This window comes from Chlorocebus sabaeus, chromosome 14 (genome assembly GCF_047675955.1).
Source record: "Chlorocebus sabaeus isolate Y175 chromosome 14, mChlSab1.0.hap1, whole genome shotgun sequence".
Taxonomy (NCBI): Eukaryota; Metazoa; Chordata; class Mammalia; order Primates; family Cercopithecidae; genus Chlorocebus; species Chlorocebus sabaeus.
In genome coordinates this window covers 97,379,924-97,395,567 of record NC_132917.1, presented here as the reverse complement: position 1 = coordinate 97,395,567, position 15,644 = coordinate 97,379,924, and the positions used below count along the sequence as shown (strand labels likewise).

General features: G+C 57.5%; 1 protein-coding gene across 3 annotated transcripts in view; it reads right to left on the bottom strand.

Moving 5' to 3' along the window:
• Positions 1 to 15,644, bottom strand: part of KCNIP3 (potassium voltage-gated channel interacting protein 3) — a 90,127-nt gene that overhangs the window by 28,460 nt on the left and 46,023 nt on the right. Inside the window, exon 1 of one of the 3 annotated variants that reach the window (XM_008007948.3) lies at positions 12,629 to 13,690. The exons of the other annotated variants lie outside the window; for them this stretch is intronic. Within the exon in view, the coding sequence (XP_008006139.2) occupies positions 12,629 to 12,731 (103 nt within the window). The 5' untranslated portion in view covers positions 12,732 to 13,690. Of the gene's footprint in view, positions 1 to 12,628; positions 13,691 to 15,644 lie in introns of those variants that run through there. 3 annotated transcript variants of the gene reach the window in all.

Below are 15,644 nucleotides of genomic sequence, written 5' to 3'. Positions count from 1 at the left end.
AGAATGCTGCGGTTTGAATGTTTGTCCAAAACTCAGGTTGACATTTGGTTGCCACTGCAATGGTATTAAGAGAAGGGACCTTTTTGGGGAAAAAAAAAAATTGTTTGGTTTTGAGAGGGGGGTCTCTCTGTGTTGCCCAGGCAGGTCTCCAGCTCCTGAGCTCAAGTGATCCTCCTACCTCGGCCTTCCGAGTAGCTAGGACTACAGGTGTGCACCAGCATGCTTGGCAAGAGGTGGGACCTTTAAGAGATGTTTAGTTTACGAGGGCTCTGCCCTCACGAATGAGCTAATGCCCTTATTGCAGCAGTGGGTTTGTCACCATGAGAGTGGGTTTGCCCCTTTTACTATCTCTTGCTCCCTGGGCCCTTCAGCCATGTGATGCTTTCCACCATGTTATGACACAGCAAGAAGGCCCTCGCCAGATGCCAGCCCCTCAACCTCATACTTCCCAGCTTCCAGAACTGTAAACCAATACATTGCTGTACAATACCATTACCCACTCGGTGGTACTCTGTTATAGCAGCAGAAAACAGGCTAACACACCGTTGACAGCCAGGAGGGCTGCAATCAAGTTTGAATTCCTCTATCCAACAAGCGTTTTGCCACAGGAGTAAAAGTATGAGGGCTTTTTTGATGTCTAAAAGTTGTACAGCAGCCTGACAGATTACAAGCAGAGCTTTCTTCCCAGTGTGTAAAAGTCTCAGTCCAGGTCCTGTCCTATACCCCATGTCGTCCTCTTTGTGCAAAAGCTCAGCAAAGTGGCTCCAAATCTTTAACTCACTAAGCTGAAATGCACCAGGTACTGGGCAAGGAGCACTTTTTGGCCACCCCATGGGTGAAGCCTGTGAAACCTCTCTGAGCTGTACCAGTACCTCTGCAAAGCCCCTCATAGGCCTCCTGCAGCTTGCCACAGAGGAGAGAAGCAGAAGCAATGGAAGATTCTCTAAAAACCTCTCGAGCCTATGCCTCCTGCCAGCTGTCACCCATCCTGTCCTCTTTGTGCCAAAACTCCGAAGAGGTGCCATGCTTCCCAGCTCCCATCCCTCCTGAACACACTCCATTCAGATGCTCCCCCGACCAGTACTCCCCAAAGCTGCTGGTCAAGGTCCCCTCGGTGCACTGCAGCACATTCATGCCCCTGTGTGACACAGTGCCCGGCCTGTACCTGACACACGCAGAAGCCAGGGGTGGGCACAGCTGGCTTAGACAACAGCCAGTCAGTTCCGGCTCCAGTCACAGCAAGGCGAGGCCAGCAAGGCGAAGCGCCAGGCTGGATTGTGACTGGATCTGATATTTCCAAAAGTATGCATGTGGTCACCAAGGGGAACACTCGTGGCCTTCCTGACATAGATACTGCATTTCAATACTGTTAATTTAATTTACTGATGGGAAGCCCTGGAATTCCTGCAGTCCTGGGTCTACTGAGAGCCTCGGTGTGGCCCTACAGTCATGACTTCACATCATACCCTCCTTAGCGACTGTGCACTGGGCAGGAAGGCTGCCTCATGCCCATAAGGCCTGTGGAGACCAGGGAAGAAAGCAGCCCCACCCACTGCCCCAGGGGCCCGGCCTCTAGAGGACCAGAGCTCAGCTCCTGAGAGGTGCAGTAGGCCCTGGCATTGCCCACTGGTGCCTCTGGCTGACCATCCATGAGGGCTTGGGGCAGGACGTCCCGCACACCACGAAATGGGGCTCCATAGCCCTGTCCCGGGCTGGAGATCTCAGCCTTCACTTACTCTGCTGCTCAGGTCACTCCTAAACCATAGGGTCCCACAGAAGGTCCAGGAACTGTCGTGGGGTGAGGGGAGGCCTCTGGGGCAAGACTCCCTTTTGAATCTGAGCTGAGCCGTCCCTTTTACCCATCAAGGGGCACTGGACTTGTAAGACTTCATTGGCGAGTCTGTGGTGAGACTGCTGTGATGCTACCACCTGTGTCTAGGTACATGACAGTGGAGCCACTGACCTGGGGAGGAAGGGGCCTTGCCCAGGTTCCCAGCCTAGAGCAACATCAAACATCTGGCTCCAGCCCATACTGTCTCCTGCAGAGGCCACCCACACTGGCAAGCCCAGCCCAGCAGTCCCCGGGCCAGCAGCCTCTGGGCTCCTCACTCTATAGGGCACAGGATGAAGGACGCCCAACGTGACCAAGTGCAAGCCACGTGCATCTTCCCTTCCCACTAACTCCTAGGACACAGGTAGTGATGTGTAGCTGTGGGGGAATGTGGCCTGGGTCATTTCAGGCAAGAAGTGAGGCGAATGTATACTCTGAAAGTGCCTCCTCCTAGGTGTCATGCTACCTGACTTCAAACTATACTACAAGGCTACAGTAACCAAAACAGCATGGTACTGGTACCAAAACAGAGATATAGACCAATGGAACAGAACAGAGCCCTCCGAAATAACACCACACACCTACAACCATCTGATCTTTGACAAACCTGGCAAAAACAAGAAATGGGGAAATGATTCCCTATTTCATAAATGGTGCTGGGAAAACTGGCTAGCCATATGTAGAAAGCTGAAACTGGATTCCTTCCTTACACCTTAAACAAAAATTAATTCAAGATGGATTAAAGACTTAAATGTTAGACCTAAAACCATAAAAACTCTAGAAGAAAACTTAGGCAATACCATTCAGGACACAGGCATGGGCAAGGACTTCATGACTAAAACACCAAAAGCAATGGCAACAAAAGCCAAAATAGACAAATGGGATCTAATTAAACTAAAGAGTTTCTGCACAGCAAAAGAAACTACCATCAGAGCGAATAGGCAACCTACAGAATGGGAGAAAAATTTTGCAATCTACCCATCTGAGAAAGAGCTAATATCCAGAAACTACAAAGAACTTAAAACAAATTTACAAGAAAAAAGACAACCCCATCAAAAAGTGGGCAAAGGATCTGAACTGACACTTATCAAAAGAAGACACTTATGCAGCCAACAGACACATGAAAAATGCTCATCATCACTGGTCATCAGAGAAATGCAAATCAAAACCACAATGAGATACCATCTCACGCAATTAGAATGGCAATCATTAAAAAGTCAGGAAACAACAGATGCTGGAGAGGATGTGGAGAAATAGGAATGCTTTTACACTGTTGGTGGGAATGTAAATTAGTTCAACCATTGTGGAAAACAGTGTGGCGATTCCTCAAGGATCTAGAACTAGAATTACCATTTGACCCAGCGATCCCATTACTAAGTATATACCCAAAGGATGATAAATCATGGTGCTATAAACATGCACACGTATGTTTATTGTGGCACTATTCACAATAGCAAAGACTTGGAACCAACTCAAATGTCCATCAATAACAGACTGGATTAAGAAAATGTGGCACATATACACCATGGAATACTATGCAGCCATAAAAAAGGATGAGCTCATGTTCTTTGCAGGGACATGGATGAAGCTGGAAACCATCATTCTCAGCAAACTATCACAAGGACAGAAAACCACCGCATGTTCTCACTCATAGGTGGGAATTGAACAATGAAATAACTTGAACACTGGGCGGGGAACATCACACACTGGGACCTGTCGGGGGCTGGGGGGTTGGGGGAGGGATAGCATAAGGAGAAATACCTAATGTAAATAATGAGTTGATGGGTGCAGCAAACCAACATGACATGTGCATACCTATGTAACGAACCTGCACGTTGTGCACATGCACCCTAGAACTTAAAGTATAATAATAATAATAATAATAATAATAATAAAAGAAAGCGCCTCCTCCGTGCCGGATGCTGCCTTGAAAGACCTGTGCACACTCACACATGCAGTCTCCACAGCGGCTTAGGGCAGGGGTCCTCTCACTGTGGGCTTGGACCAGGGCAGCTGCCTCCACGTTGGGCTCCTGACACCTGTCCTGTAAGAGGCCGGGACACACACAACCATCTCCAGTGGTCCCCGAGGCCCTGCAGTGGTAGATGCATTCAGAGCAGGTGTGCTGGTGTTCAGAAAGGTCCTGGCTCTGCCGCTCCCTGGCCCTCAGCTTCCTCGCTGATGAAACGAGCCTGCTGATGAGGACAAGATTGGGATATGCACAAAGTGCCCCCAAGGAGACAGCACTCTCTAGAGGTTGGTTCCTATCACTGTCATCAGCATCCCAGATCTGGAAAGCCTGCCCAAGGAGCTGCAGGAGACCTGAGGGACTAGCAGTTTACAGGGCAGCAGGCCCAGCCAGGGAACAGGGCACGCAGCACACCCACAGCATCACCACTGGCCCCAGCAAAGCTGGGAGAGGGTGTTGTGGGGAAGGAGAGCAAGAGAACGAGCAGGAAGGATCACAATGGCCTCTTGGACCTGCTCCAAGCCAAGAGATGGCTGCGGATCCAGCAGGCCCCAAGGTCACCTTTGTAAGACCAGGCCCCTGGTGGTCCCCTTGGCCCTGCAGTTAGAGACGCTTTCAGGGCAGGTGCGCAGAGGGCAGGTGCAGAGTGTCTGGGGTCACCTCCCAGGAGGGAGGAGCAAGGGCAGTGGGCCAGACCCTGCACATCCTGGTTCTAGGCAGTCTCCTCTTCCCCATCACACCTCACACCTCTGCTGTCTCTGCCGCTCAGGTCACTCCTAAACCATAGGGTCCCACAACCCAGTCTCCCTGCCTCCGCCCCAGCCAGAGGGACCCTCCCTGCAGAGGGCACCGTCCCAGAGCTACTCTAAAGGTAGGGCCAAGACTCCGTGTTACCTGTGCTGCCTGGCAAAAAATGTGTGTTCGATAAGTGTGTGCTATGGTGGCATCTAACTTACATTTACTGAACACCCGCTGCTTGCCGGGCAGTGTTGGGCATACTGTGAGGCCCTAAGTGTAGAGACACACGCCCCTGCTGCTCTGAGAGAGCCCACGGCAGGGCGGGACAGGAACACAGAAAATCTGAGGGCAGCGTATCTAACACAACCTGAGGGGGCAAGGCGAGGGCAGGGTCCGGGAGAGTTCCCAGGGGAGACGGTGCCTCTGCTCCCCACCCCTCACTTACAGGTGAGGAAACCACTCAGACAGAAGCGACTTGTCCATGTGAAGTGGCACTTCCAGCCCTCGGCCAGCGCTCCTTCTAGGACTGCGTCCTCCACTTCGGTGCTACTGACAGAGGTCAGATACCTCGCTGTGCTGGGGCCACTCTGCATGCTGCAGGACGGTGAGCAGCACCCCTGGCCTGTACCCCCCAGATGCCAGTAGCACCTCCCCAGCTGCAACAACCAAAAATGTCTCGACGTTGCCAAATGTCCCTGCCGGGTAAAACTGCCCTTGGTTGAGAGTCGCATGGAAATCTGAGCTGAGCGAAGAGAAGCAGAGGCCAAAGTCGAGCCTCATGCCACAGATGTGGTCACAAAGCTCTGGGTCGGGGCTGCATCTGCCTCGCCCGCCCGCACCTACTTCTGCTTGCCCTCCCCGTCTGAAGTTCTGAGACCTGAGTTCCTCTTTCAACTTTTCCAAAGTGTTTTTGGCTCAGCACCCGCTCTGGCTAAAGTGGATACTGGGAGGTATGATTATCGTTATTCTACAGAAGAGGAAGGTGAGGTTCAAGGAGGTTAAACATAGAGAAGTCACCCTGTAAGCAGGTAGCCAAGCCGGGCTCGAACGGGGGAAAACCCAGTGTGCTAGACGACGCAGGGCCTGCAGGCCGGGATGCCCGGCTCCAGCCCAATGCCAGCTGCTCCCACTCTGGCCCCTGAATCTGATCTGATCCCAGAAGGCCCTTCGTAGGGGAGGTGAACTGGACCACACGGCCACATCCAGTGAGGGGCCTGGGGATCAGTTCTGTGTGGAGTGGTTGGGGAGGCCCCCACCCAGGTTCTCCGCATGGAAAGCACTTTCTCTTCCTAGGGCCTTGCCTCCTGAGTCTTGGCCACTCACTCACTCTGTGCATAGGGCTCAGTCCTCCCATTAGGAGACACCCCTGCCCCAGTCACAATCCAATCCCGCCCAGCTGAGAGGCCCTTACAGCTCCCACCCCAGCACACACGCTCAGTGTTTGCTCTCTAACCCATCTGGCTAATGGTGGGACTATAGCCATGGGGACAGAGTGCCAGGTTTAGGGGGCAGATGCCTGGGAACCCCCAAATCACTGAAGCAACAACCTGACAGGCTGCACGCTCTCTTCAGCCACGGACAGGAGGCCTCCTGCAGGGTGACCAGACTGTTATCAACTCCACACAGGAAAGCATCTGCCTTCCTGTCTCCCTCCTGGACATGTCTGGTAAGCAGTTGTGATGACCAGGGGAGGTCTGGCATTGCCAGTGGGTCAGGGCCCTGGCAGGCCCCCTGGTCAGCCCCTAACTGGCAACAGGATGTCCCTGAACTGGAAGGCAGGGGAGGGAGAGCTGGGGGGAAAGGCAGGGGAGGGAGGGCTGGGGGGAAAGGCAGGGGAGGGAGGGCTGGCGGGAAAGGCAGGGGAGGGAGGGCTGGGAGGAAAGGAAGGGGAGGGAGAGCTGGGGGGAAAGGCAGGGGAGGGAGGGCAGAAGAAGGAGAGCTAGGGAGGGAGGGAAGACTGGGGAGGGAGGGCTGGCGGGAAAGGCAGGGGAGAGAGGGCAGGAGAAGGAGAGCTAGGGAGGGAGGGAAGACTGGAGAGGGAGGGCTGGCGGGAAAGGCAGGGGAGGGAGGGCTGGGGGGAAAGGCAGGGGAGGGAGGGCAGGAGAAGGAGAGCTAGGGAGGGAGGGAAGACTGGAGAGGGAGGGCTGGGGGGAAGGCTGGTCGGGGGGGCATGGAGATTCCAGGAGGGGCTGCTAAGTCCGGTGCTGGGTCTTGTCCTCAGGTGACCTGGAGCCTGGATGTTCAGAGTCCACAACCAGCTGGGCAGCGGCCTCTGACCCCAGGACCACTCCCTCCCTCCCCGGCTACCCCTCCTCCCCTGGCCTCCAGGACACAGCTCTCCAGTGTTCCGGACCCTGCTCTTTCTCCCTGACCTGTTAACAAATGCTGGAGGGCCCCAGGTTGGGCCCTTGAATCTGGTCCCCTTTCTGTCCTACCCACTTCTTGTTTGTTTTTTGTTTGTTTGTTTTGGGACAGAGTCTTGCTCTGTTGCCCAGGCTGGAGTACAGTAGCATGATCTCAGTTCACTGCAATCTGGGTTCAAGTGATTATTTTGCCTCAGCCTCCCAAGTAGCTGAAATTACAGGCATCTGCCACCACGCCCGGCTAATTTTTGTATTTTTAGTAGAGACGGGGTTTCACCATGTTGGTCAGGCTGGTCTTGAACTCCTGACCTCAAGTGATCTGCCCTCCTCGGCCTCCCAAAGTGCTGGGATTATAGGCCTGAGCCACTTCACCTGGCCTGTCCTACCCACTTCTCTGGTGACTCCCCCAGTCTCACAGTGCTATATCCCCACATTTGCCAGTGGCCTGTAAAATTCTTTCTCAGCCAGACTACTCTGATAAATTCCTGACACGCACACCCCAACACCTCCTTCATGGCTCCATTTGGACCTTTTTTTTTGTAGAGACAGGCTCTTGCTATGTTGACGAGGTTGGTCTGGAACTCCTGGCCTCCCGTGACCCTCCCACCTTAGCCTCCCAAAGTGCTGGGATTACAGGCATGAGCCAGGGAGGTCCCTGCAGGTCTCTGAGCTACAGAGCTATACCATAGTAAATTTGTTTTGGTTTCAGGAATGAAACCAAATCATCTGGCAACTTTAAAAAATACCCGCCAGGCCCACCCTGGGGCACTGAACCCTAAATCTCTGGGTGGAACCCAGGCACTGCAATTTTTAGGAGTTTCTTGGGGGACTCTCTGCCCTGGGTCCCCCATCCGTCCCTTTCTCTGGGTGACTTCATGGGGGAGCCACTGCAGCCACTTCTGAATCTGTGGGAATCTGTCACAGCAGTGATAGAAAATTAATACATCCCAAACTTACCAGGTCCAAATAGAGCTGCTGACCTTCCCACAAACCTGCACCCCGCCCCAGCTTCCCCATCTCAACAGATGGCCGCTGTACCTTCTAGGTGCTCAGGCCAATCTTCCAGACTCCTCCCTTCCTCTCATGCCCCACTGCAAACCAACAGCTCTCCCTGGGAAATACATCTGGAACCGGTGACTTCCCCCAACCCCAATACTGTCTCCCTCCTGAATGGCTGCAAATGCCTCTCACAGGATCTGCTTCCCCTGGCACCTCGCACCCCAGGTCTGCTCTCAACACAGCAGTCAGCGGAACCCTGCGGAAAGGCAAAGCCACTTCACTCCTCTGCTCGGAACCTTCCGATAGCTCTGGGTTTCTCCGACAGTAAAAGCAAATGTCTTTGCGGAGGTCCACCCCTGGCCAGGGCAGTAGTCTTCAGGCTTCAGTATGTCCCCAGCATCTGGAGCTGGGGAAGAGAGAAGCTGCTGGGCCCAAGCCCAGACTTTCTGAGCCTGCAGGTTTGGGGTAGGGGCCTGAAGATGCATTTCTTTTTTTTTTTTTTTTTTTGAGACAGAGTCTCGCTCTGTCGCCCAGGCTGGAGTGCAGTGGCGCGATCTCAGCTCACTGCAAGCTCCGCCTCCCGGGTTCACGCCATTCTCCTGCCTCAGCCTCCGAGTAGCTGGGACTACAGGCGCCCGCCACCTCGCCTGGCTAATTTTTTGTATTTTTAGTAGAGACGGGGTTTCACCGTGTTAGCCAGGATGGTCTCTATCTCTTGACCTCATGATCCGCCCGTCTCGGCCTCCCAAAATGCTGGGATTACAGGCTTGAGCCACTGCGCCCGGCCCTGAAGATGCATTTCTACCAGGCTCCTGGGCTGCTGCTGCTGCTGACCCACAGCACACGTTGAGAGTCCCTGTCCTCCAAGGCCGTGTACCTCAACTCCCAACTCTGGCTTCAGAGTTCGCTCACCACTGATGACACTGAACACTGCTCAGGAGAAGTGGCTGCAGTGACTCCCCGATGAAGTCACCCAGAGAAAGGGACTGATGGGGGACCCAGGGCAGAAACTCCTAAAAATCCCAGTGCCTGGGTTCCACCCAAAGATTTAGGGTTTGATGCCCCAGGGTGGGCACGACAGGTAGTTTTCAAAGTTCCCAGATGATTATAATGATGATGTGCAGCTCGGTGAAGAGACCAGTGGCCCCCACCTCCACTGCCACCGCTCCTCACTCACTTGGCTCTACCCACTTACCCTGACGACACTGAGTACACCCCACCTCAAGCCTCTGTGCTCTCTGCAGCAGCCCCCACCCCTGCTGCTCTGGGCCCCCCGCTCTGTGCCCATCCAGGCAGTAGCTCTCACAGGACCTGGCCTCAGGCTCGCCAGCAGGGGCTGGGACAGATGGGACAGAAAAAGGCTCCAGCTCTCCCTCTTGGTCAGCAGGTTCCCTCATGAATTTAACAAATCCTCCCCGAGCTGCCGCCTGGTGCCAGGCACTGTTCTAGGCACAGGGTGCTAATGTGAGCAGGACAAAGTCCTTGCCCTCATGTGACCCGCAGCTGGGGGAGAAAGACCGTGAACTAACGATAAAGAAACTGAGATACCCAGTATCTTAAGGGAATGACAAGACTGTGGAGAAAATTCAAGCATGTAAGGGAGTCTTGGCTCCTACAAGGAATGTGCTCGGAGCCCGGAACCACAGAGGGACAAGGAGGACCTTTATGTCACCAGCACATTAGGGATGCTGCCCGCCGGGGCCCACCAACACCCTCCACCAGCAAGGCTCCACGGAGAGCCACAGGGGCGAGCCTTCGAGCACTTGGGGAACACAGATCCCCTTGAGAACCGTATTTCAGCACTCCAGGAAGAAGCACCAAACATGCAATCTTGCCCATAATTTCAGGAGCTTTATGGACCTTCTGGGCTGGGACCCCACGGTGTTAAACATGGAGTGTCAGGCACCATAGCCCCTCAGATGCAGACCCCACCCCCAGCCCTGCCCCACAGGGTCCAGGTCCCAAAGCCAAAACGAGATCCCCGTGATGGCCCTCAGGGCCATCCCAGCAGCTCCAGGCTCTCGCACCCTAGCCGAGGTGAAGCTCATGGATGGCAGGCAGCTTCTTCATCTCTGATATCTCGTAGGTTACCAGGGAAGGAGAAATCCTAATTAAGCAGACAGGATGAGGACTGCCTTTCTACCACCCACAGTCTGTCACACGGAGGCTAGCCTGGCCTCTGGCCAGGCCCATGCCCTGCTGCCCACTGATTTGCCCTGGTGGTCAGGATAGCCATGCCACCACCCCGGGCTCAGCCCCCTTGTCCATGGATCAAGGGGTGAGCTTCCTGTTCCATTAGTGCTCAGGAAAAGTGACTGCGGTGACTCTTCCATGAGGTCATCCAGGGAAAGAGACTGATGGGGGACCCAGGGCAGAGAGGAAGCCTCTTTGACTGCTGCATGTATTTCTAGAAGGCTGCGTCCCCAGAACCCGGATCCATTAGTTCCTAGCAATCCCCAGGGCACCATAAGTCTGGTCTATTACAGATGAGAACCACGGAGGCTCAGAGAGGACAAGAGGCCCCTCTGACTACACACGCGCAGGCTGGAGCGGAGCTGGGCCAACAGTCCCCTTCCGGCCCCCAGCGGCACTGAGGATCGCTCATATCCAGACTGCTGGGACAGCCTGGGCTCCTCACAGCTCATCTGACAGTTCCTTAGGCGTTGCCTGGCCAATGGGAGCTTCCAGGCCCTCGGCTGGCTGACACCATTCCCCACCAACAGAACATCTGGAACTCACAACCCTCTCCCTCTGATGGGCGTGGGGGTGTCTAAGTGAGAGAATGGCTCACTCAGTGCTGTTACTGTGGGTATCACTGACATACTCATTGCTAGTAACCCTGATAAGGATGGCTCACAAAGCCTGCACATTTACTATCCATGCAAACCCCACTGACTGGTTCCAGCCCGCCACAGCCCTAGGGAGCAGGATTCTTATCGGCCCCACTTTACAGATGGTGAACTGAGGCTCAGACTGTTTCAGGGATTTTTAGAGCCAGTTTATGAAGGCGACAGGGTCCCAGGATAGGCCTAGCTGACTCTGAGGCTCTGAGCTCCCCCAACTGGATTAAGACCCCAGAACTCCAGGGGTATGAGTGGGCACATGCACCAGAAAACGGAGATTCACGGGAGCCTGAATGAGGTTTTTGGCAGGTGGAATAAACCGTCTGTTGTCTTGTGCATACTGTCCACCTTGCAAAGAAATCCCTCCTCAGAAATCACAAAGGCAAACTTCACACTGCCCCCGACTGTGGGTGAGCCTGCTGTTAGGAAGGTCTGAGGTACTAAGTGAAGTGAGGCTGGCTGTTGCTCCTGGCCACCGGAGGCCCCGAGGATCAGGGAAGAGCAATGGCGAGATCACGGCTTCCCTGGGCACCAGCCACCCTCCATGCCCACCCCAGGCTCCAGATGGGGAAAGAAAATGGGACAAGGGGACAGGGGATGGCACTCCCTGCAGGAGGCACGGTCCTCTGAGGCACAGCAGCACAGGACGCTCACCCCTCCACACTCTGCCCCAATCCCAGCACCTGTATTTCCCACGAAGTTCCTTCCCTGTCACAGATTCCCCTGCCAGGGCCAGCATCTGGCCGAGTGAAGGCCCAGCCTGGGCCACTTTCTTCCCCATCTCCAGTCCAAAGCTCCTGGTGGCACCCCTCTGAGTCACCTGGAGCAAGCCCCTTCTCTCTGGGTCTCACGCACTCACCAAGAGACAAGGTGTGGCAGAGTCCAGTGGCTTCTCAGTGGCATGTGGCCGTGGACTTTGGGAAAAGAGCTAGCCCTGGACACCGAAGGCAGAATGGAGGGAAGCCTTGCTTCCTGCCCCTTGCCCTCAGCAGCCCTTCACAGGAGCTCAGGGCACATCTCCAGGCCCGAGGGGTTGCTGGGCAGCTCCCAGGCAGGGGCAGGCTCGCTCTCTCTCATCCCCAGGCCTCTGGGTCTCAGTACTGAGATCCGGAGCCTGGCAAGGTCAGCAGACTGCTGGGGCAGGCAGGATGCCCATGTCCTCGGAGAGGGCAGCAGGGACGAGAACAGGACGAGCTAGCCCCTTCCCCACGGTCCAGAGGTGCGGGGCCTCTTTGAACAGGGGGCAACCTACATCCCAGGCTTCAGGGTCCCCTTCAGAACCAGGTGTGCCACGGAAGGGCCCCAGGGGGCCGTCAGTCTCTGATCAAAGTGTGGGTCTGTCTCCTCAGTTAATATTTTATTGGGACAGAAATGTGGCGCCTGCGGGTTTGGTTACTGATCCCACGGGCTTGAACCTTACTTGGGGAGGGGTAACTGGATACCAGGTGGGGGGCGAAAGGGGAGGCCCCACCACACGGCAGAGGCCTCAAATCTCTCCCCACCACCAGGTGCCCTGGGCTGAGGGTCCTTCCTGTCATCTGCACCCTGCGCCACCTCCCACTACAGGGCGGCCCATGCCGGTGTCCTCACCAGGGGCGCTCGGACTGCAGGCCTAGGACGGCAGGGGCTGTCCGCTAAAGGTGTCACCAGGCGCCTCGCTCACACCCAGCCCAAGCGCTGCGGCTTCGTCCCCTCTGGGGCTCCAGGGAGCCCTGGCCCTCTAAGTCTCCTTATTCCCAGGCACAACCCTCCGGAGCCGGGAGGGGGCGGCGGCTCAGGCCGCCTCTCGCCAGACCAGTGCACCCCGGCGTGCGGGTGCCGGTCCCTCCCTCCAGACCACGGGTCTCCCGCGGAGGCGGCGGAGGGGCGGGTGGCCACGCGTTACCTTCCATGGATATGGGCTCCAGAATGCCGAACTGCTTGAGGACAGCGATGAACAGCAGCACCACCACGGCCATGGCGCACAGCTCCATGCCCTGGATGCCCATGGCGAGCCGGGCTGCCTGGGGCCCTGGGGCCCGGGCGCACCCCTCGCCCACACACTGCCTCGGAGGCGCCGGGGCCCGTGCAGCCCGCACGGCCTCTCGGGGGCGGCGACGGCTCACATGCCCCCGGCAGGCGGGGCTGCGGGGTTGGCTGGGCCGGGGCCCCGCGGAGGGCGGCGGCGGCGAGCGGGGCAGGCCGGAGGCTGGACGCGGCGGCAGAGCCCGAGCGCAACTTTCCGAGTCAGCCGGCAAACTTCGAGGCGCGGCGGCGGCGGCGCGAAACGCAGCGCGGACGGCCAGCGTGGGCCAGCGGCGCCTCCATGCCCCGCGCGGGCGCCGCGCCTCTGTCGCCCCCTCTCCAGCCCCGCGGGCGCGGGGGCGCGGGGGTCCCGGGCGCTCCTGGCCGCCCCAGCCTCCATCGCCGCTCCCCGCGCGCTCATTGGCCTAGGGGCGCCGGCCACTGCGTGAGGCGTCCCTGCGGCCCCCCCGCGCCAGCCCGGGAAGGGCGGAGGGAGCCGGCCCCGCCCCGCCCAGCACGGGCCAGCCCGGGACGGAGTCTGGCGCGTCGCCACCGCTGCTCCGCCAGCGCCCGGAGGCCGCGCGGTCGGCGGTTTCTCCCACGCGCAGGATGGGGCCGAGGGGCTGGGGAGGGGCCGGGAGCCCGGGAGGAGGGGGCGGCGGCTGCGCTCTCCGGGGGAGGCGCTGAGCCCGGCCCGCCACGCCCCGCTGGCCCGCGCGGAGTCGGCGGCGGGGGATCCGGGAAGCCCTCACTGCCCGGCGCATTTCCCGCAACCCGGGTCCTCCGCCGGAGGGTAAACTGGGCCCGGGCAGCCCCCTTTGAAAATGCAGAAGTTGGTCTCCAAAGTTCTCCCGTTCCGGAAACCCGCGCGCGCTCGGGCCTTTGGGGGAAGCGTGGGCTTGGCCCTGGCGGCCGCGGAGCGGAGCTCGGGCGCTGACTTTGCTGCGTGACCTTGGTCAAGTCACCGACTCGCAGCCGCCGCCGCCTCCTGCTCCGCGAGGGGGAGACGCGCGCCTCCGGGCGGGCGGGCGGGCGGCGGGGAAGAGCTAAGCGGATGCGGAGCGCAACGCGCGGGCAGGGCAAGGGCATGCTTATTCGTTTGTGGGCGGCTTTCTTCCTGCCGGGGGCCGTTAGAGGAGGGGAAGCCGCGAAAAGGAAGGAGAAAATAGAGGAGGACGAGGCGTGGCCGGGCGGAGCCCGGGGTCCTCGGAGCCGCGAGTCCGGAGACCCGAGCCGGGAGCCTGGCCCTCGGCTGCCCCCCAGCGGGCGCGGCGCACCGCGGGCTTCCCCGCCGGACGGACTCCGCCGGGCAGCACGGCCACGGCCTTCACCTCATCCTTCCCGCTGCGTTAGCCACGGGAGAAATCCAGTGGGGCCCCACGCCTGTGAGCGCCAGTCCTGTTTGGACTCACGGCCTGAGCAGTTGCAGCTTCCTTCTAGGGAGCCTCTGCCACTCGCTCGGCCATTCATTCAGCTGATGCTCGGCCCCGGGCACAGAGCTCGCTGCCTGGGTGGGGTGGGAGCCGCGGCGTGTGGCTGCCAGGGCCCCCTGGAGCGCGCCTATGTGGGCCAAGCCTTTGGGCTTACGTGTGATTCTTAAAGGACTCCCCCGTGGGCATTCCTCTTCCTCCATTTTACAGGGGAGGAAACCTAGGCTAGGGGGCTAATTATGGGAGGGGCACAGGGACAGCCAGGCCTGCTGGAGTCCGGAGCGGGGACTTTCCCGTGACACCAGCCTGTTTATGGTGGGAACTGAGTGGGAGAGGGCTGCGCAGTGCAGCCTCACTGTATTGCCTGCCTAGTTAAATGTCTGAGCCGTTGGCAATAGTTTTAAGGAACTGTAAATGCATAGCTTTTAATTCCAGTTGATTGGGATGTGGTGATTCTCCACTGACCAAAGGCAGAAGTTCTAAGCAGAGAGGCTAACAATCCCCAGAGAAAACAGCTCTGTTGGAGCAGAGCTGTTAAAGGTTAAAGAGCCTCCTGCAATGTAATTTACACACGTAAGTGCTGAGCAAGATCCAGCCTGTGCCCAGGTAGTGCTGGCTCAGCCTCCATCAGTGACCTGTGAAAGCCTAGTGGTACATAACCCCTCTAAGCCTCAGTTTCCTCATCCATAAAATGGGAACAATAATCCATCCTCTCCGGGAGCTTGAAAGGATGGAATGAGATGCAGGCTGGCACGTGGCAGGGGCTCCAATGCTTGAGATGGAGAATTGAGCATGCGAAGGAGGCCATCTTGGGGTTCCTGAGGCTGGCATCCACCCTTCTTCTCTGCCTCTGTTTCCCTGGGTGCTCCTGAGCATCTTCCCAGTTCCCAGTGAGAGCTTCGATGACTGCCCATAAACCCTGAGCTATAAACAAGACATCGATCCTCTGGCTGTGCCGTGTAAAATATTAACAACGCCTAAGTGGATACCAGGCCTGAGAGCAGAATGTCCACGCGGCATTAGCCGCCTGGGCTACGGGCCTAATGGATGGGGAGCTGACTCCCAGGCTCACTCACCAGCTTAGGGCCTGTCAGCTCTGGGGCCACTGTGGGCCCACTGAGGCTGGGCTGAGGGTCTTATCACAGTCCCCTTCCCTGGGACTTGGAGAAGGAAGCCAGCAGGTGAGCCCTGAGGCCCCATGTGCCCCCCACCCACCCATGAAGTGCCTTCCCAGGTGACTATCTGCCCTGGTGTGCATTTCTTCCATCCCCAGCACACCCCAAGTGCCTCCATGTGGCAGTATGCTGCATGTGGGTGGCACTTATTGCTTTGGGGGAAGCACAGGCTGGAGGTGAGGCACATGCAAAAAAACCTCTGCAGGGCGGGGAGTTAGGGAAGGGCTGCTGCAGAGGCGGGGACAAGTTGAGGGGCAATGTGGAGGGAGCAGTTCACTGGTCTTTGGGGTGA